Source organism: Ammodytes marinus (genome assembly GCF_949987685.1).
Source record: "Ammodytes marinus genome assembly, chromosome: 14".
NCBI classification, from domain to species: Eukaryota; Metazoa; Chordata; class Actinopteri; order Uranoscopiformes; family Ammodytidae; genus Ammodytes; species Ammodytes marinus.
Genome location: NC_137218.1, coordinates 16,372,578 through 16,393,655, shown reverse-complemented (window position 1 = coordinate 16,393,655; position 21,078 = coordinate 16,372,578). Strand labels below are relative to the sequence as shown.

The 21,078-nt window shown below is 39.3% G+C and overlaps 1 protein-coding gene across 1 annotated transcript in view; it reads left to right on the top strand.

Annotated features, from left to right (window-relative positions):
• The window catches only part of LOC307260310 (neurexin-2-like), a gene marked incomplete at both ends in the record, with an annotated part of 96,358 nt that extends 78,789 nt beyond the window's left edge, over positions 1-17,569 (top strand). Inside the window, 5 exons of the mRNA XM_080040512.1 lie at positions 5,813-5,984; positions 9,862-9,951; positions 11,297-11,625; positions 13,410-13,494; positions 16,758-17,569. Coding sequence (XP_079896638.1) covers positions 5,813-5,984; positions 9,862-9,951; positions 11,297-11,625; positions 13,410-13,494; positions 16,758-17,569 — 1,488 coding nt within the window. The remainder of the gene's footprint in view (positions 1-5,812; positions 5,985-9,861; positions 9,952-11,296; positions 11,626-13,409; positions 13,495-16,757) is intronic.
• Between the last annotated feature and the right edge of the window lie 3,509 nt (positions 17,570-21,078).

The following is a 21,078-nucleotide window of genomic DNA, read 5'->3' as shown; positions in this document are numbered from 1 at the left end:
AAATCAATTTTTTTTTCATCACCTTAGAATGAGCATTTTATATCTACATTGGAGTGGAAATGTCTCTTCAGTAGAATGGATACATTCATCTCTTGATATTTTGAAAAGAATGAGGCAGTGGTAATTAGCTTCCCATAATACTAGAAGGCCACCATAGATTCTCTTTCCAAACTGGAGGGCTAGAGACGGAGCGTTGCAATCTAGAACTTTCAAAAAACAAGATGACACCAATGTACACGTAATAACACACGGCACCTTTAATGGTAGACAATAAATACCTTTCCTAATGTACTTTGGGCCATTCTACTAATAGTTTTTAAAGTATGGAATTTTCTAAATAATATATAGAAATTGTGCTAAGACAACATGTGGGAGCATGTAAAGAAATGAGACCCATTAATGATATACTATAACAAATATAAATGAAAATATGAAGGGAAAACTCTGCTCAGTATTTCCTTTATTGTTTTCCACAATGCGTTGCCTGTTGTTGTTCTTGTGTCGTTTCAGATTTTTATTGAAATGTGACACAAGTTAATTTTAATTAATCAAAGGTGACATCACACTAATCGCACCCATTATTTTTAGTGTCTTCCAGTCAAATCCACTCCATATTTTAACACTTATTAATATTCAGTACAGTTGGTAATAAATTGGGTTCACTTATGAAAGAAGAAGAAGTCATTAATATGGACAGTAATATCCCAACATTGTTTTAAACATAAACTTTATAACATCTTACAAAAAAAATCTGTATTTGAACAGAGCCCACAAAGTATGACAGCCTTATTCATCAGTGACTAGGCATGTTTGATCCAAAACTCCTACACTGGACATATTTTCAAACTGACTAATTTCAATTTGTATTTCCTGTTTTAAAAGTGTAAATCTGTCCTTGCCAGCTTTGGACTGTAGCTAAAACATGCAAAAGTGTGCTGCCTGCCTGCAAAGCCAGCTGAACATATTTTTTTCCAGCATCTGCCAAGTCCTTGCACGTTGACAGATTGCTTATTTTGACACCTTATTACTGCTCAGCGGAAGGGAATAAGAAAAAAAGTGCAGAGGGTGTTGAGGTTGTCTTTTTCGGTTCCTCTTACTAAACTTCATACTATCACACCTTCCTGTTTTGTTGAGACCCAAGTTGGCATGTCTTTTTTCAACTGATTTATGTGTGCTATTAATTCCACATCTGATCACAGTCTATTTATCCTGCCTCTGCCTACCCATTGCCAAAAATGGGAGCGGTGTGGAAACTAGGTGAAGACCGGGAGAAGCAGTGCACCGGTTAAAATAACACTATAGCCACAAGGGAGAGGTGAAAATAGGAAAAGAAACAAATGATATATGAGTTTTGTGTGCTACAGGGACTTGGGGTGTTTCAAATGAGGTCCCCTTAGAAGAGAATTCGCTTCTTATAATCTTCCTGGGATATCAAGCTTTCTTTTTCAAAACTACAATATGATGAATAATCACAGTCATGCAATGAAGGGATCAGAAATCCTCCTTAAGAAGCTACCTCAATTGATTCATAATAAATGGCATGCAGGCGCCTGTTATTAACATATCTCTTTTATTCTTAATTAACAGACAGGATTATTAGAGCAATCAAGATGAAACGTGACATTAGTCTTGCACAATGTTTACATGATACATTTGAAAATATTACATTTCTACAGTTGCAAATACCCAGCATCTGAGTGTCCGTGCTGCTGTCAGTACTTCATTAAAACAGCAATTGCAAATCCCAGATAACCTCCGCTGTACAACCAAATAAACATGACTTACTTGTGCAGGCATTAAAAGGGGAACCGTAACTTTGAGGATGACACATACACAAGCTTCGGAGACCAATTACTCAAACCATCACCATATTCACTTGAGAGTACATTAGAGAGGTTCATGGCGCTTTCAAAAGGCCACGATTTTAATTAGTGACTAAAAAGATAAAACAAAAACTGAAGATTGGTTGCGCATGATGACAATTAGAAATGTTGAGGGAGCAATGCTATGCTACACAGCAGAGCTTCAAACTATACAGCATGAAGAGGTTAGACAGTAACCTGGTGAGGTTTGAGTGGACATCAGTGATACCGTTAAGTGGATTTCTTATGCATATTGATTGGGCAATGGCTGGAGCAATTTCTCTCCCGAAACCCTTTCTGAATAAGAAAGTCTTTCTTAATAAATATTCAACCTCATTCCGTGTAGGAATGGAAAAGCTTCACGTCAAACTCATGAATGTGTATATTTCAGGAGGGCACTTTCAAAGGCAGAGCCCGATCTGCTGCCTTTGCCTCTGACTGTGCGTCTGTGTGTGTGCCGCTCTACACGCCCTTTCTTTGGATTATTCATTTCAAATGCATGATGGATAATTTAGGTTCAGAATGCTGATGCTGTGTGGACTCTGGTTGATAAATGTTAACTGAAACTAGAAGAAAAGGATGAGGGTTCAGTTTGATTACAATCACGACTTTTCCCCCGCAGCTGAAATACATTTTACATTTACAAGTAGATACTGTATTTTCAGATAGAAATCCTTTAAGAGAAAATCGGGGCCTTTGATCATTTGTGAGAATGCATTCAAAGAAATTAGAAAAACGGCTTACATGATAGCACAATGGAGCAGTTTGAAGAATTTCCATTATTTATGATGATCTGTGATTTACATCCATCTTTTCCAATCTCTTTTGGAAAAGAAAAAAAGGAATAGAAGAGAGTTTCAGGTTTATTTTAGGTTTATTTGTTTTTATTTACTAGGTTCCTTTTTATGTGAGATATACAACACGCCTAGCACTATGCTGAGTGTGAGGAGGACGAGGCACTTCATTATTCCTGTGGGAATAGAAAAAAAGATAATAAATTTCCCTCTGAGGAGGAGAGGCTCCAGTGAAGAGTCTCGTAAATGTATCCAATGCAGAGAAAAACAGACAGATGTGCTTGTCTTCTTAAAAGAATCATGATCTCTCCACTTTGTGCTATGTTGAAAAATGTATCAGGTGTCAGTGGTGTCTCATCATAGAAGTTTTGTCAATACCCACAGTCCTTTTGTTTGTTTTTTCATAGATAAATCCCTAATCGTCAGATATAGTTCAAGTATTATAAAAGCCTAATGTAATATTCATCCTCTTTAACCCTAACCCCTATGTTGCTAAAATATTGTATCCTTATAATAATTGTTTTCCTCTCGTATGAATTAGTGGAGGCAGAAGATTAGAATTAGAATAGAGATCTCACACTTAAAGCTCCATAGGGAAGGGGAAACGCTCCGAGGAAACGCTGTCTCCGTCAGAGCTGATGTCAAAACAGCTCAGAGGGGGAACTGCGTGGCTTTTCACAAAGACTCGCCTGACTAGCGTTATGCCCAAACACATTGGCATTAAGTAGCCGCTTTTTCTATTAAAAAAATAAATAAATAAAATAAGTAAGTGAACTGGAAATGGCAAGCTTTTTTGTTTACTTAAACTGGCGTGCAGTCGGGTTACTTTGCCAGCTATCAAAAGGTGCTTTGGGGCGTTTTTTTCCCGTAATCGTGCCCTAAGACACTCTAGGCAAACTAGAGGCAAATCTTTTCGCTAAAGCCATATAAAGCCCCCGGCAGCCCTGTTTTTGGCCTTGGAGATGTTAATTGTTGTAGAGAGGACAACAAGGGGCTGAATTTGACCTGAGGCCCAACTATCCTGTAGTGTTTTGCCTGGTGAATACTCATCACTTTGCCTCTAAGGAAGAGCGATTAAACCATGGACAACCAAGTATCTCAGCATGTAGAGCTTAAAGAAAGACATTTATCCCAGACAATTTAAGGAATGTTAATGATGTATATAAAAGAAAGGTGTTTTTTAACCAGCGTTTTCTCATCATACTTGGTCTTATACGCTGTGGATGCCCACTAACCCTACAGTGATGCCGACCTGGATTAACCCACAGTTTCATAGGGAAAGACTGTGAGTTGGTAGACATTTGTCATGAAGCAATTTCATCATCTGTTTGATCAGCTAGTGTCATAAATCAGTCGCACATAGTTTGCATCCTGCTGGTTTCTTGAGAGCGCCAAGTGATTACAGAATTCAGAAAGATTACTATGCTGTGTTTTGGGACATATATATATATATATATATATATACATTCTTTATTTTATATTTTAAATCTTTTTTTAAATATGTATATAAAAAAAGAAATGTTGAACACTGATTTCTCAAGCTTTATAATCACATTACTAATGGGACTTTCAAGGTCTCAAGGAGGACATTTAACGTGTTCTGTGCTGAACACCAACTGTTTTAGCATGAATAATTATTTGAAATTCAAAAGGTTTCTGGAAGGATTTTACATATGATTAGGGGGAGAGAGAAAATCTCTGAGACAGGTTTTACATCACACACACAATAGCAGCCAGAATCAAGACAAGAACTGAAGTATTGCCAACTACCTACTTGAATGTCTGGCCCTTCGGTGAGCAATGCAGTATTGGAAGTATTAGATAAAGGGAACAATCAGTAATATGAAATGGCGCAGGAGGTTCAGCACGTACAGCAAAGCCAGGGAAAAAGCCAGATGCAATGCAAGACCCACTGGAAGATATTTAGGCCAGTAAATATTGTGCACATTGTGTGCTGTGCAGGTACAGTCGTCTGCGAGATTTAATATCAATGAGACATTGCACCAGCCTATTTCACTGTTTACCTCTTCTCTATGGTTGAAGGTGTGATATAGTGCAAACAGCTGCTGGGGACGAGGTTATTTGAATAAAAACCTGCGTCTTGTGTCCTTGATAGCGCACAGCTTAGAAACAAATAATATAGAAGTGGAAGTCTTTTATTATTAATATTATGTAGCGATAATGAGGTTTTACCTTTGTGCGTAACATAATACCATGAATGTGAGACATTCTATATAACAGGCACTCGCTGCATAATCTCATGGATGGATAGTTACCTTATCTCAAGGTAGTTGAATTTTTTTTTATTTCTATGCTGACTGAGGAGCCTTCCAAAGTCATAGGATTGTATTTGTATTTTAACTGTATTTTAACTCAAAGGTTATTGCGATCTTTAAGCTTGTGAATAGAGTAAAAGTGTTCCCTGTGTACTGCTGCAGATGTGTGTGCTGTAGTGTGCCTAAAACCACATAAGCCCTTTGACTTTGTGTTGATTCAGTAAAGTCTGCAAAGCAAGCAGTGAATGTTCAAAGAGCAGACAGCCACAGAGACTTCCACACAGTTTACCTCCCAAAATTTCTTACCAACCAAAGGCTGAGAAGTAGCTTTGAACTTTGCGGAAGGCTGGCAGGAGTAGGGACAGGTGGACAGGGGAGAAAAGTTGGGCAACAAAAAGAGAGGCGGGGCGCCCTTAGCATATTAGGTAGGGCGTCCCCCCCATGGGCCTTGGCCAGCAGCGGACCCGGGTTCGATTCCAGCCCGCGGTCGTTCTCTGCATGTCACTCCCCTCTCTGCCCCATTTCAACTCTGTCTCTACACTATCAATAAAGGATAAACATGCCAAAAAAATATCTTAAAAAAAAGAGAGGCAGTAAGATTCTGTCAAATATGATCCACATCAGAAAAAAGATAAAGTCATACCGCCTGTGTCACAAAATATGTGCTTTTTACTGCTAAAACAAGGTCTCTGGCCTCTACGAACGATAAGATTCTGTAGTCGGCACATTTTCAGTGATAATGACATACAATAATAATGATAACAACTTTTGTTAGTTGATTAATGTGAATGATTTAATGTTTTTATTTGCTTACCAGCTGCCATCTTTCCAGCTGCCATATTGCCCTGTGTCAAACACAATCTTTGTTATTCATCTGCAGGATCAAGGGAAAATTTGTGTCATCTTCAATGTGGGGACCGATGACATCACCATCGACGAGCCTGCTGTCATAGTCAACGACGGCAAGTACCACGTTGTGCGCTTCACACGCAGCGGTGGCAATGCCACTCTCCAGGTCGACAACCATCCGGTCATTGAGCGCTATCCACCAGGTAAGACATGAGGGGACAAACCATGTGGTTGTAGGAGAGAGGTGGCATGGAGCATCTGGACTAGTGAGAGGGGATATTGCATGTTTGCATCTAACATAAAAACACGGAATGAGCTGTTGTGTTTGCAAAAAACTGATTGTCAATTTGCCCAGTGGCTTATATTGATTCAGTCTTTCCTGTGTAGGGTATTGGATCGCTCTAGGTATCATTTAAGTAGCCTCACACATCCAACTGGATATGTACAATTGGATAAAATCATCTGATATACATTATATTTGTCAATATATATACCGGATATCTAGCAATGAAATAATGTACCTTTTTTGCAGACAGTTTGTCAGACAGGTGGGGAAGGCTGGGGAAAAAGATGATCATTTACAGTAAATGAAAGCAGCATGACATTGGCTTTTAATGAGTATATTAACAGTGGCAGTAACAGTAATATTATGTGGCCCAAGTGGGATTTCCCTGATGCTTCATAAATACGTAGTAACCTGCTTATGTAGTTCAAGTACTATATAAGCCTAATTTAATATTTATCTATTTGTCTACATTTATCCGTCCATCTGTTGACTAACAAGAGGTGAATACGTTTCACGCTTTTAATTCAGCTGATAAATTCTTGTTGACATTGCATTTGCATTCATCCGTCATCACGTTTTTACATGTGTGTTACCTTATCTTGGTATGTGTAATCATGCCTCAAGCAACACATACGATGATCTGTTCCATCATTGTAAATTATATTCATAAATTTGAGTCTGGCTTATAATTAAAATAGGGGAGAACGGGGTAATCTGAGCCACTTTTTACATTTGCTCCTCTCTAAGCGAGCTAAAATGATTTATCACTCAAATGTACACATTTCCCATTCATTCAGGATGTTTCCTAGACATGGGCATTAGCAGAATTTTTTCAAGGCAAAGGGCAGTGAAAATATGATTGTTTTAAAAATAGTTGTCATGTGGCTCACTTTACCCCAGCTATGGGGTAAACTGATCCACTTACTTTTTCCACTCTGAAACTACCATAACAACACATATTGTAACAGTAAGAATCCTGAAAGCTAGCCACACATTCCAGAACTAATGTCGGACTAGTAAAAGAATAACAGGGTTTGGCAAAGCAAATTTTCTAAACACTTGAAAGTAACTCTGAACAAAATCAAATACAACATATTATAATTCAAAAGGTTTTAATAAGATTCAAATGAAAGATAGAACCAGTTAGATTAGAACACAGTCTGGGGGTCAGAACACAAGCCCCTTAGAGCCAGCTTGTGTCTGGGGGTCAAAGCATAGGAAAATCAGAACCAGCGAGAACAGCCTGGGACTCAGAACACAGGAGAAGACCCAACTGGATTATAACATCAGCCTGTCATACTCTACAACTAGGCCTATTCTACATTCCAGCCCTGAAGGTTACAGGGAAAGATGAGAAGGTGCTCTTTCCGTGTGGTTGCCCCAGGTCGTCTTCCTGGTGTATTTCCTTGGCATGATGGCTTTTCTACAATGTGTATGACATTAAAATAAAACATATGTCATGTAATATTACATTAAAATATGTTTAAGACTAAACTTAACTTGTGCCTGTGGTGGTGGGGGAAAGTGAGGCACTTTCCCCCACCACCACAATTTGAGCAAAAACTACCTCTCTTAGCATTTCAGGCTAATCTGTAGCTAATATCATCACATGGTTTTTATATGTTGGTAGTTCATCAACACGTATGATAGAAGTTTTTCTACGTGAATACATTTGCTTTGGCACAACAGTTGATTAAGTTGACAGCAAGAAAATTTACTTTTACATGCAAAATACCTATTTTGGTGAAAAAAACATGCTTACCACAGCACCATGAGGTCCTCTCTTTCAGGGCCATGGGGAAATGAGAGGGGCTTGAAAACATATATCTCACATGACCACAAATGTTTTCCGTTGCCTAGATACAGGGGGTGGCTCACATTACCCGATGCCTCAGATTCCCCCGTTCTCCCCTACCCTTATGGCTTTGCGTATTATTTGATGACAAGCTCTGCATAGGCACAAACGCGATCAGCTATGTACTCACATACTTGAAATATACACCCACAAAAAAAACACACATAATATGATCACGACCGGCTGTGCTTTAACCTGTTCTGAACCAATCCACCGATTAACCTTATTTAGAACAGGTGCACCAGCTGGCGTAGCGAAGGGGAAACCAAGCCCCCTCTCTTCATCCAGCTGGTGCACAGAACAAACACACACACACACACACACACACACACACACACACATACATGTAAACACACGCACACCGTGCCACACATGGATCAAAACTCAATATTTGCGACAGCCATGTTTGTCGTGTTTCCACTCTTTGTCATCTCCCACTCGGTAATAAGAGATCATTTGAAACATTTCTAATTGTGAATGTGTAAAGAGCATTGCAGCAATCATAAACAAGAGTGTATTGTACACGGGGATGGGCAGGATGGATCTTCATTTTCTCCAGTGAGGCATTAAACGTCTACTAACATGTGTGACACATGGCCACTGCCTGCAGCCCCCCAAAGGCTCACTGCTTCACCTATTATAAATACCTGCTCTTTATCAAAGCATACAGGGGAAACCATAGTCTAGGTAAGCTTCATGTCAGCTGTCAAGCAATGCCATGTACTGCGCCTCCTTTTCCATTTTCCACTGTAATCCTAATCCTTTTTATCCATTCATTACTATTCAACGACATGTCAATCAAGATGGCTGACGTTCTTTATTATTTATCCATTTTCATCTGTTTTACATTTTTAGTCATAACATAAATTGGTTGAAGATAATTGATTTTCAGATATCCTGTTCCTAATTAAGTCTAAATGGAACAAGGTACCCTACACATGCTGTAAATAATGTCGACAAGAATTTACGAGATGTTAAGCCAGGACCTTGCGGAAACCTTGCGGGTGACACCGGATAAGTACACGATTGAATACAACATATGTATGGCTCTAATTGGCATCTTATTGTCCAGAAACTGGCAATATAGTGTGCGTCAGACAGTATATGTCCTGCCGCATAGTTTCTATTTGAATAATGACTCCTCTGCGCTTGCATGTGTTGAATAGAGAGCTGAAGTCCTGCCCCACTTAAGAGGGGCCTTTGTCCTATTAACCCTGATTCCACAATGTAGTTTAACATACAAATAAAGTTATTTCCTAAAACTAAAATCAGATACGGGTGTACAAGAGCTAAACGTTTATCCACTGACTTGTTAATTAAGCCGGAATATATTAACAGCAATTAGCTTAAGAATTCAACAACTAGTGCACCCATGGGCTTAGATGCAGACCTACAGTCAGTATATCTCATGGGAGTAAAACACATTGTATATCACACAATACATTACTAAAGTACATTGTGGAACAGAAGTGGGGTGTGATTAAGGCACTCTATAATGTCTTACATCTTTTTCTGCTCTAACTACAGAATTTCTATCACTAAATGCTGTTTTCCTGATTGTCTTTGTTGAAGTTGCTGATTTTTCAATTTTTTTATTTTATTGTTTACTGGAATTAACCTTGTTTTTTAAAAATACATTACATAATTTGCCATTTTACTTTAACTGGTATTTACTGAAGATTATAATTTGCTTAAAAATAACTAAATAACACTAACTAGCGTAGCACATTATAAATAGCCTAAACAACATTCTAATTAGTATAAACACTGTTACTCGTGATAACTAGTCTCAGTAAAGCACAGGTTTCTTTTAACTCACAGCTGGGTTAAAATTGATAACTTGTTAAACCTTGTTAGCCATTATAACACTGTTTCTAACCATGTGATCTTTCAGCTTGCAGACTTTAACCTTTAATCTGTCTCTCCAAATTCTTTGAAGGACACTTTGATAATGAGCGACTGGCTATTGCTAGACAAAGAATCCCATACAGACTTGGTCGGGTAGTTGACGAGTGGCTACTCGATAAAGGTAAAACATTAACTAATGAATCCTTGAAATAACTACTAAATAACCTTTCCCCCATGAGAGGTGCAGTGCCAAAAGACAAGGGTGACAAGGATCAAGTTACCCAAATGCATACCCCAATTTTAATTGAAATTTAGATATTGGCATTATATATTTGATGACCACAATAGAGCTTCAAGTGGAATTCAAAATAAGTGTCGAGGCAAAGGGGTATAGCATACTTGCGGTTTATTCTTTGTCATCCTTACACCTTGTTGACAAGCTGCACCTTCTAAAGAATTTTAAACCGATTAACTAAAAACACATAACCCTTGTCTAACCCTCTACCGCCCCCTCCCCTTAACCTATGTGTGTAAATAGATACTGTGTGTAATTATTCTACATAAAATCATAAAAATGCTGTGTAACGTTTATCATAACACCAGTGAAACTATGTTTCTATGTGACATAGATTTACCATAAATTGTTCCTCCTAAAATTAAAACATAACTCCTGGGTGGCATCACACCAAATTAACTCATTTTCTAATTCTTGTTCCCTGCAAGTTGCAACCCATACTGACTTACCATGTACAACTTTTTTCTATTTACGTAAGTAGATAACCGTTTGCAGCCATTAACGTTCCTAATAAGTATTCCCCTGAGATGGGCCCATTACTGCTGTCCTCCTTCCCTCATGTAACACTGCTTATCAGTGAAGCTGCTGACAACAGTGCCGTTAGATATCGCTGCCCCTTTGAGGGGGTGAAACACTTGTATGAAGAGGGGGAGCCAGAGCAGGGCATGTTTCAGTGGCCTAATGGCTGATAGAGTCAGCGCAGGGCAAAATGGGGTGTATTTATTCAGTTGGACGTCTAGTATGACTCTTAACAATTCACCCATCTTTGTAAAAAAAAAAGAAGCCATGAGATATGCATCTTTGCACCAACTGCTCTGGAGTTAAGAGATAAATAGATATCCTGGAAAAACATCTGTCCTTTTTTCCTCCCCACAAACAGCTGGCTAACTCACTGATAATTCTACTATCTCTACTTTCTATGTGCGATCAAAAGACTTAAATAGGCAACTAAATATAGGCGTTAAGCCTCCTCTGATGGTATTAAACATCTGCTAACTAACCCACTCCTTTTAAAGTTAAAATCTAAATCTAATATTAAATACCTATTATCACTAAAGCACACCTGGTTCAAATAATGCTCCTGTGCAAGCTCTCCCATGTGACTTCTCTTCGTCTGCTCTACCATTCTCTTCCCTATGGCCACCTCTCGCTCTCTCTCTCTCTCTCTCGCTCTCTCTCTCTCTCTCTCTCTCTGTCTCTTCTCATCCCCGACGTCTCCGTCTAACTTCAGGGAGACAGTTGACCATCTTTAACAGCCAGGCAGCCATTAAAATTGGCGGCCATGACAAGGGTCGGCCCTTCCAGGGTCAGATATCGGGGCTGTACTACAACGGTCTCCAGGTGCTCAAACTGGCTGCAGAGAACGACCCCAGCATACAGGTGGAGGGGAACCTGCGTCTGGTCGGCGACTCGCTGGCTGTGTCGACCACGGACAGCACCTCCGCCACGCCCCTGGCCGTGTCCGATATGTCCACCACTATCATGGAGACCACCACCACCATGGCCACCACCACCACACGCAGGCAGCGCTCGCCAAGCCTGAGAGAGAGCATCTCAAAGGTCAGAGACAGTATTTAAAGACATCATTTGAAGAGAACTGAATGCAAATGTAATAAGAGCTGGATGTTCATTGGTTTATAATCTAAGATGAATGTTGTTGTCACCACGTTTCCAAGAGGTTAAGTAACTAGGATCATACAACAGAACACAATAAACACAATATACAGTGTTAGCAATACAATATATAAAACTATATAAATAATAATATAACTTTTTAACTTTTAGTTTCTAGAAATTGGGCTTTGCATTGTTATTTAAAATACTTTATATTGTTCCAAATATTTTAATGTACATTTGTAAGAAGTAACATTGGCATTGTAACAAATATTAGTGAGAATAAGGTGCCTTCTATCTTTTTTCATACAAAAGTGTGCAAAATATCATATTCAGTAGGTATTAGAATACAATGATGTATACGTAATTAATTGAACTTGTCACCTACAACTGGTTTTCTCATATCGTCACCCTTAAAATAATGGCCTAAGTAATTTTTTCAGTGTTTTCAGGAAACACAAAAAACTTAACCAAAGATTGAATATATGATATGCATTAATAATTTCACTCAAACAGGTTATGTCAAAAGATGACTCTTGACATTGTGATTACAATTTCTGTCAATTATGTAACATAATAGGAATAAACTCTTTTTATTAATGTTTAACTTGTGACTTAAGCCATTTTACACACTTGTAAAATTTCCTTGAAAAAAAATTAACAGTAAATTTTGACTTAGGCAAAATAAAATGGCCTAAAACACACTCTTGACATTCTGGTAATACCGTATAATGGCCTATGTCAAGTAAAATCACATGATCTGTTCAACTGAGGAATTAGGCCATTTTACCAGAGCAGCATCATGAGGAGATGATTTAAGCAAAAAAATCATTTTGGCCAAAAAGTGACTTAGGCCATTATTTTAAGAGGGTGACGATATGCACTTTAATTAGAATTTATCACATAATTCACTTTACTTTCAAGTATGCGATGATAATAACTCTGGCTTCAATGTATTTTTTTAACTAGCACAGTTCAAGTGCATAAAATGCTTTTTACTAAACACATTTGAAGAACATCTTTTCACACGTTGAGCAGTCGCAATGCTGCACCCAGAGTCCAGACTAGTGGACATCACAAACCCCCATTTCAAAAGAGTTGATTTAAATCCTAATGCTGCAAACCTGCCAAATTGGAAGGATTTCCTCCAGTGTACAGGATGTCCTTCGGTTTCAAAGAAAAATCCCCATCTATGCTAATAAAAATACAGACTCCTTTTTTCTTAACATTTTCTTGGCCAGTTTCTTTGAAATTGCCTTCGCTGTATCTTCAATTTTTCTAAGAACTCCATTAGTGAACCATCTCTTCCCTGCTCTGCTCAGGTATTCCGTTGTGGAATTTAACATCCAATTTACAAATATCGAAGCTCTGATTTAGCATTTGTAGAATTAGTTTTTGCAATAGTAATGTAAAATAATTGTACAAATAGCAAGTTATGTAGAATAAGCTGAAAACATCAACACCATGTATCCCCCTGAGAATGTACTCTCCATCAGAAGTTCCCTTACTTTGTTTGCAAACACATAAAGTCAACCACAGGGGAGAAAGATAAAAAAGCCACCGAATTGGCACATATGGGATTTGTTGTCTTTCTAGTGTTGCTCCGAGCAAAAACACCAAAGTGGTACAGTGCTGCATACTCATAAAATACTGAGTACAAATTAAGAGGATGGGAAAGTGTTGACTGTGTGTTTGTTGAAAACAACACATTTTCTCTGTTTTTCTTTCAGCCGCAGAACTCAGATGATATTCTGGTGGCGTCAGCCGAGTGTCCAAGTGATGATGAGGACCTGGAGGAGTGTGAACCAGGAACAGGTGGGTTTGCCATGGCGATAAAGATGGGAGTGCATCTCTTATCAAACCACTAGTAGTGTTACCTTCACCCAAAATTTGAGACTAAATGCACTTTTTTCACATTTTTAACCCCCGTTTACAGTTTCTGCAGCAATCGTATAGTCATTGATTCAGGTGCTCTGTCAAACAGCTGTCCTCATTTGCGTCTGCTCATCCTGGTTGTTGAATTTTAAGTTCAATTGGATGGGAGAAAACTCTTTTTGCCTCTGTACTGCAGTAATTAAGAGTTGAAGGCAGGAGATCAGGCTTGCAACAGAAACAAGCAGTGGAATTTAGGGAGAGTGCCCTTATTAAAGTGTGCCTCTCAATTATTAACGTGACCTTATCAGAATTGTTGGTTGTTTACCGGCCTGGCAAAGTGTGACTCAAATAATGATGAAAAAGGAGCTAGTGGCCATAAATAACCAAACTCCACAACCAGAGGTCATTCTGGCCTCAGAGTCAGATCAAAGTAAAATGTCAAGGCATGACATGAATATATATGACATACATGTATATAAATATGACACACACACACACACACACACACACACACACACACACACACACACACATGCACTACCTACCAAAGGTGTGGAATCACCTGCCACATGTTTCAGCAGTCAGATCTGGCTGAGTGGAATACTTTGTAGTTTTGAATGGTCTTCCGTGCTTTTAGTTTTTTTTTATCTTTGCTAATACCAGTAGATGTTATTTTGTTTGAAGGCAAATTTAAATGAGAACTAAATGCATTCAATGGTTTAACCCACATGTGTCAAACTCAAGGCCGGCGGGCCAGATGTGGCCCGCGACACATTTTGATCTGGCCCGCGAATCAATTCGGCCGATTTGAATCAATTCTATAAAAAAATAAAAAATAAAAAAAATTCCATTCTTCATGGAGCCTGTGCCATATCCGCACGTCGCATACGCCCCTAACTGTTAGGAAACTTACGGCTAGGAATGTCTGCTGAAAGTTCCATAGCTCAGGATTTTAAGCCATGAATTGATGAACTTGCATCTAAGAAGAGCTTTCAGTTTTCTGAGGGTTGTAAATAGGCCAATATATGTGGCTAAATAGCATGCTAATATTGATGATTGATTGTGTCAAGTGTCAAAGGATTAATGCCAAAATGATCTGGTTTCTAACTTTTGCTTTAAGTTACAATATAGCCAACTAGCTAACGTTAGCTAGCTGCTGATAGCCCACCCCTTTCGTTTCCAATGGTGGCTTGGCATTTTATTACCAATGTAAAGTGTCATAAATAGCTAACACTGGTGCTGCGCATGGACATATAAAGTCATGATTCCTAAAAAAAACAAAACATGTGATATGTTTTGAATGTGCAGAAAGTTTTTAAAAATCCAGGAGAATAAATATTGTGGCTCAATCCAGAATGCCTGAGAGCCTTACTGCATTATAGTCCTTTATAATTGTTTCACCAGGAACCTGAATGTTGTCTTTTCCTTTACAAAAATTAAGACATTTCCACCATAAATTGATGCCGAAAAGGCACAGATTGGTGGATAAAAATCCACCAGAATGCAGGAAATTAAGTGTTTGATATTCAAAAATTTCGGGGGGAACACCCCCATACTCCCCACCTGCAATTTATCCCCCGAAAATGTTGAAGCGAAAACTAGCCATTGTACGCAGTTTATATACTTACTTAGATATGTTCTTTTTATTTTTCGATTAAAAAGAAGGTATGTCAGTCTGGCCCTTAGTGTGATTATCATATCGTAGAGTGGCCCTTTGTGAAAATGAGTTTGACACCCCTGGTTTAACCAGACTGAAAATTGGGACATACCTCTGAGCAGCAGTTCAAATTACAAAATCACTGGTCATTGATAGAAGAAATTGAAAGCTAATCATCACAGTTTTGCAGATTTTAACAGGTTCCTATGTCAGTGTCAGGTGCCTGATAACACATGTCTGTAACAGAAGGAGAGTCCAGGGACCCTACCTGGATCAGGATATAACAGCTGAACATATACTAGGGGCTGAAAAATAACAATTCAAACCTATTCAATCTAACCACTGAGTGGACTGCAAAGGAAAACTAGTTCCCAAAGAGCCCAATTGAAAGCACCATTGTTATTCAATAATAATCCAGGGTCATTTACGTTTCTCTGGATTGGTGAACAAATTAAAAATCGATTATTATTTGGGGAGGGGAAATGGTTACAACAGTATTCTCCCCTTAATGCCACACTGCAAAGGCATTTACTAATGGAAAATGTAATCATTTACATTATATATATAAAATGTATATTTATACTATATGTGTATATATATATATATATATACTGTATATACTGTATATAGCTTGATATATTGGGAGTGTATCTGATGAGGAAACTACATCCATATAGAGGACACTGGTTGCTCTTAATAAGCCATGTGTGATTCCTTTCATAAAACTGTCTGTGATTTGTTGCCCTGTAACCCCTCCCTACAGATGTGCAGACAGCGGCATGGCAATTTGACTTGCTGTGCTTTTGTTTGTGTGCTCTGATCGTTGTATGCTCGGTTCAGCTGCAGCCTTTCATGAGTCATATTGTATGTTTGTGTCTACATTTGGGCTCTTCTATGTTCTTGCTGTGCTGTATTATATATTCATAGTATTAAAGAAATGTAATCTGCACACCCACACATAGGCTGCTGCCAAGAAATGTATACATGGTTCCTGAGCAACTTCATGGTGGCTTCTGGCTTTAATATGTTTTAATATAACCTTGTATTATCGAAGCCAACATAATTTAAAGTAACACAGGTGCATCTCAAAAATGTGAGCATCATGGAAAAGTTCATTCAAAAAGTGAAACTTTCACATATTCTAGATTCATTACACAGAGTGAATTATAGTATCTTTTTCTTTTGCTTTACTTTTGATGATAACAGCTTCCAGCTCATGGAATAAAAAATCCAGTATCTCAGAATATACTGTATGAATATTACATAAAACCAATCGAAAAAAGGATTTATAATACATACATTTAGTATGTTCATGTTTTGTTTAGGTTTCTGATAAAAGTTTCACTTTTTGATTTAAATTATGGAAAAGAATGAACTTTCCATTGATATATATTGATAACTCATTTATAATATTACTTTAATTCCTTCGTCATATACCACATAATGAGCAGAATGGGCCTCTTATTCTTATGAGCATAGGAAGAAAAAAATGTAATGCTGTTCTAATTTTAGGAATCCCCTACCTTTTTCTGTTTCCTTCTTCTAGGAGGGGAATTAGTGTTGCCTATTATAACAGTGGATTCCCTTGAGCCCCCATCCATCGCCACCCGTTACCCCGTCATCCCTCCTCCCCCTACCCTCCTGTCCCCACTCGAAACCACCAAAGAGTCCCTGATCCTCCCCCCTCCTCCCCCCCACCCCTCCTGCCCCCCGGACCAGGAGGACTGCGGTGACCCTGTGGAGGTGTCGGCCTTCGGCTCGGGGGAGATGACCGAATCGGACGACGAGGACTTTTACCGTAAGAACTCCCCCATGGTCACTGACAGGACAGTCCTTCCTCCACCCCCCACCGCCGGTGAGGGTGGAGTCCAGAAACCCCGCCCCTTACCTCCTTATGTTCCCACCACCAACCCCGACCAGCTCCCCGCGGGCAAAATGAACACCCGCGACCAGGTGCTTCTGCCCCCCGCCGCTCCCCCGTCCTCCCGAAACACGCCGGGACTAACGTACCCCCCCAATTATTTCCCCCATGTCCCCACAGCCGACCCCACGGCCTCGGACGAAAAGAGCCTGCCCGGCGCCGTGGAGGTGATCAGGGAGTCCAGTAGCACCACGGGCATGGTGGTGGGCATTGTGGCCGCCGCCGCCCTCTGCATCCTCATCCTCCTCTACGCCATGTACAAGTACCGCAACCGGGACGAGGGCTCCTACCAGACGGACCAGAGCCACGGCTTTGCCAACAGTGCCGTGGCGGAGGGCAACGGAGCGGTGGTCAAGGACAAAAGCACAGCGACGGCCGCGGTGGCCAAGGCAATCACAAAGGGCAAAAAGAACAAGGACAAGGAATATTACGTCTGAGAAGGAGAGGGATAGAGAGAGAAGGCAGGTGTGTGGACTGAGACAAGAGGATGAGAGAGAGAGAGGACGCTTTTGTTTCGAAAAACCCACTATTTTGTCAGCTCGACCCATCCGAGGACTGTCACAGGCTGCCACAAAAAACAAACTGCACAAAGTAATAGTATCTTGCTTTAAACAGTCACATTTTCCCTCAAACAGTCAAGGTTGCCCAGCTCCTATTAGTGATCAAAAATCCTCAACTACAGGCACAGGATCTGACTCATCCTCTGTGTCACAACGCCATGCACTCAGTCTGCATTCACTGATACCTTGTTAGCGTATCATTATTATTATTATTTTTTTTAAACCAGCTAGGAATTGGCATTTCCACTTTGGCTTTGTATATAGCATGGCACAGTGAAGAAGGTGCTGAGAGACATCCAGACATATTTGCCTGGATGTTTCCTTTGTACTTCTTTGTAATGCTCTATCTCCAAGTCTCAATGTGCCCATTGTGGTACATGAGGCAAAACAGTCCAGTTATTGAATTTCTATAGTGAGATGAGCCGAGAGCACCCCAGTTATTCTGACTACACTCAATAAGTAAGCCTTTATTGGGATAAGACAATATCTCTGTCTGCAGCCTCCATGTTATTTCATGTGGTTTTAAAAAGTCCCCAGTCAATCTGCCTCTGTCCACAAGACATTGGTATTATTGCTGGCCCAGTATCATAAACAAAGCATGATATTTAGCTCTCCTGGTGAATAATACAGCATTATAAACGGGATTATGAAGTTACTCAATGTGCTCTGGACAGTGAACCTTATAGTATGATGGATCAGAGACGTTATAAATGTGAGACATTACGGTCAATTTGCCATGCCATTCCAAGTAGGAATAATTGTGAACAAGTCCAGTCTACACCAGTGAAGGTATATTTCTCTGTAAACATTGCTTGTATGTACATATAGAGGTTAGCAGATTGAAAAGGCATTGTGTACGCAGGGGAATGGGTATGAAGAAGAATAACCGTCTGAGAAGAATAACCCTCCCACACACACACACACTCACAAACACACACACTCACACACGCATACACAGCTGTGAAGACGACATCAAAACCGCTGGAGCCCGAACACAGGATTTTTGTGGAACACATAATCCCATTCAAGGAAGTTTTTTCTTCACGAAAAAAGGGAGAAAAAAGTTGTCTCTCTGGAGGCTGGCTCACTCTTGGTCTTTTCCTTTTCTCAAAACTGTCATGGGATAATACAGAAGCACACGAGAAATGTAATCATCTTTGAGACATAGATATTCCTTGTGAAGCAGCCAAACATGTATTGTTTTTTCTATCGGTTACTAAAAAGACTATTCTATGACATGAATAATTGAAGGTTTGTGAATTGTATTGATATTTCTCTGATATTTCGATGTATCTTGTTACCACTCCTCTCTTAACACGTTACATTTTAGATTGCCTTTTAATTCAATCCAGACAAAAAGCACACTTTCCTCCGACAGCTGCAACTATCTTCTGTTTTTTGTTTGTTTTTGCAACATTTTACGGTTCAGATTGTGCCGAAGAAAAACACAAGGGATGGAACAGACAAAATGTTTTGTTTTTGTTGTGCATTTTATATGTGCTGAATCTGTTACTCAATGGATCTGATAATATAAAGCCATTTTTCTGTGTTGAGTTACGTCTACATTTACTTTATTCATGCGCTGTGATTTCTTGTCCTTTTTTTCTTTATGAAAGTGCCATTCAACATGAGCCACTTGACGCTCAGAAAATATTCCATTCCTCACTCGTTGCTATTGTATAGTGTTCATGTGAAATGGATCTTAATATGTGTACAGAACGTGGATAAAGATGAAAATACACTTGATTATATACTTTGTACACACCTGTGTTGTGTGTTGCTTCTTTTAGAGTGACAGAGGAAATGCACCTAGTCAGACATGATAGGACACACACTATAAAGGTTAGATAGTTTTTTAGGTCATTCGAATTCAGAGTGAACTGGCATGAATTAGGATTTTGGGTAACAATAACGGTAAAATTTGGGGTACATTATATGAGCATGAGCAGCCGCAGATTTTTAAATATTAATGGAAATACCAATTGCATCAATCCGTCTTCTGGTGATTAAGGATTGGGAGCTGTGAATCCTTCGAAAAAACCCACAATGATGCAATTTTTACAAGGGTCACACTTTCCCAACAAGATGAGTTAACATGTCTAACATTAAGAACCAGCAGTCCACACAAATTGCAGTCCATGATGTGTTTTAAAAATGTGTCTTACACTTAGTTACATCATCAGACACTGTCTATCTCTCTCTCGCTCGCTCCATCTCTTTCACTCTCTCTTTCTTTTGGGTGGTGCATAGTTCTGGTATGTTAGTAATGCCTAGATGTCCATTATTTATCATACAATTAAATGTTTAAGTCTTTTTTTCCTGCACCTTACACTACTGCTGCAGTCCATTTCAAGTCCACATTAAAATATTTATTTCAGCTTTATATTGTATAGGCTTAAAAAAAAAAGTGACTTCACTTTACCAACTTGAAATATGTGGGCGTCTAACGGGCAAGGTTCTACTTTACAGAAGACTGTATAGTGCAATACTCACTGGTGGAATATGTAAAGGATACTGTAACTGTACTGAACGTCAGCCTTCACAGTAACTCAGTAGACCAATAATGACGTTGACAGTATTATATAACTTTGGTGTTGGATGATGATTTTTTCATTAGTTCTTTATGTCCACTGCATGTTATATCATTAACATATGTGTTGTTTCTAAAAAATATATCCAAAAGTTTATTGACGTAATTTTATTAGTCCTTTGAAATGCTTTGTCTCCTGGTTGGCTTAATATTTAACTTTTTTTTTCTTTTTTATGAAACGTTCTCTGTAGCGTGTTTAGCCATCACTTGGATAAAAATAATGATCTGACATGTTTTGTGTTGTGTGACTACCCCCTGCTGAGGACAAAAGGAACTGTAGGACAGAGAGAACAGTTGACCAAGAGGTCCAAACAGGCTATATGTGTCCCTACGCCAAAGCAGCCATTAATTTCTCTACGAAGGCAGTATGGGTAGTTTATCACAGAAGATGAGAATTTAGGGAGATTGTACTTCAAGACTGCGGGGTCACCTGTCCCATTAGCCTGTTCCTGCTCAGAGCAATGGGGAACAATACTGTGGGCTAAGTGTCTAGGAGTTGTGTCAGCACAGGTTGTGTAGGTGAGGTCTAAACTGTGCTGACATTGGGTATCAAGGTGGGTGGTTACGGGGTGCTATAAGTCACTTCCGAGAGCTGCTGAGATGTCACAAGACTTATTCAACAGAACCGCAATGACAAGAGGAGCCCAGAAGAAAAATGCTATGCCATATCCACTCAGACCTACATCTCTCTGAACACCCAAGCCAGGTTTCCTTCATTCCGTAAGTATTTTTCATTCATTTAATTATTTACCACTCGTGGCCATAATTGCATTGTATGGAGCACAAAATTAACAAA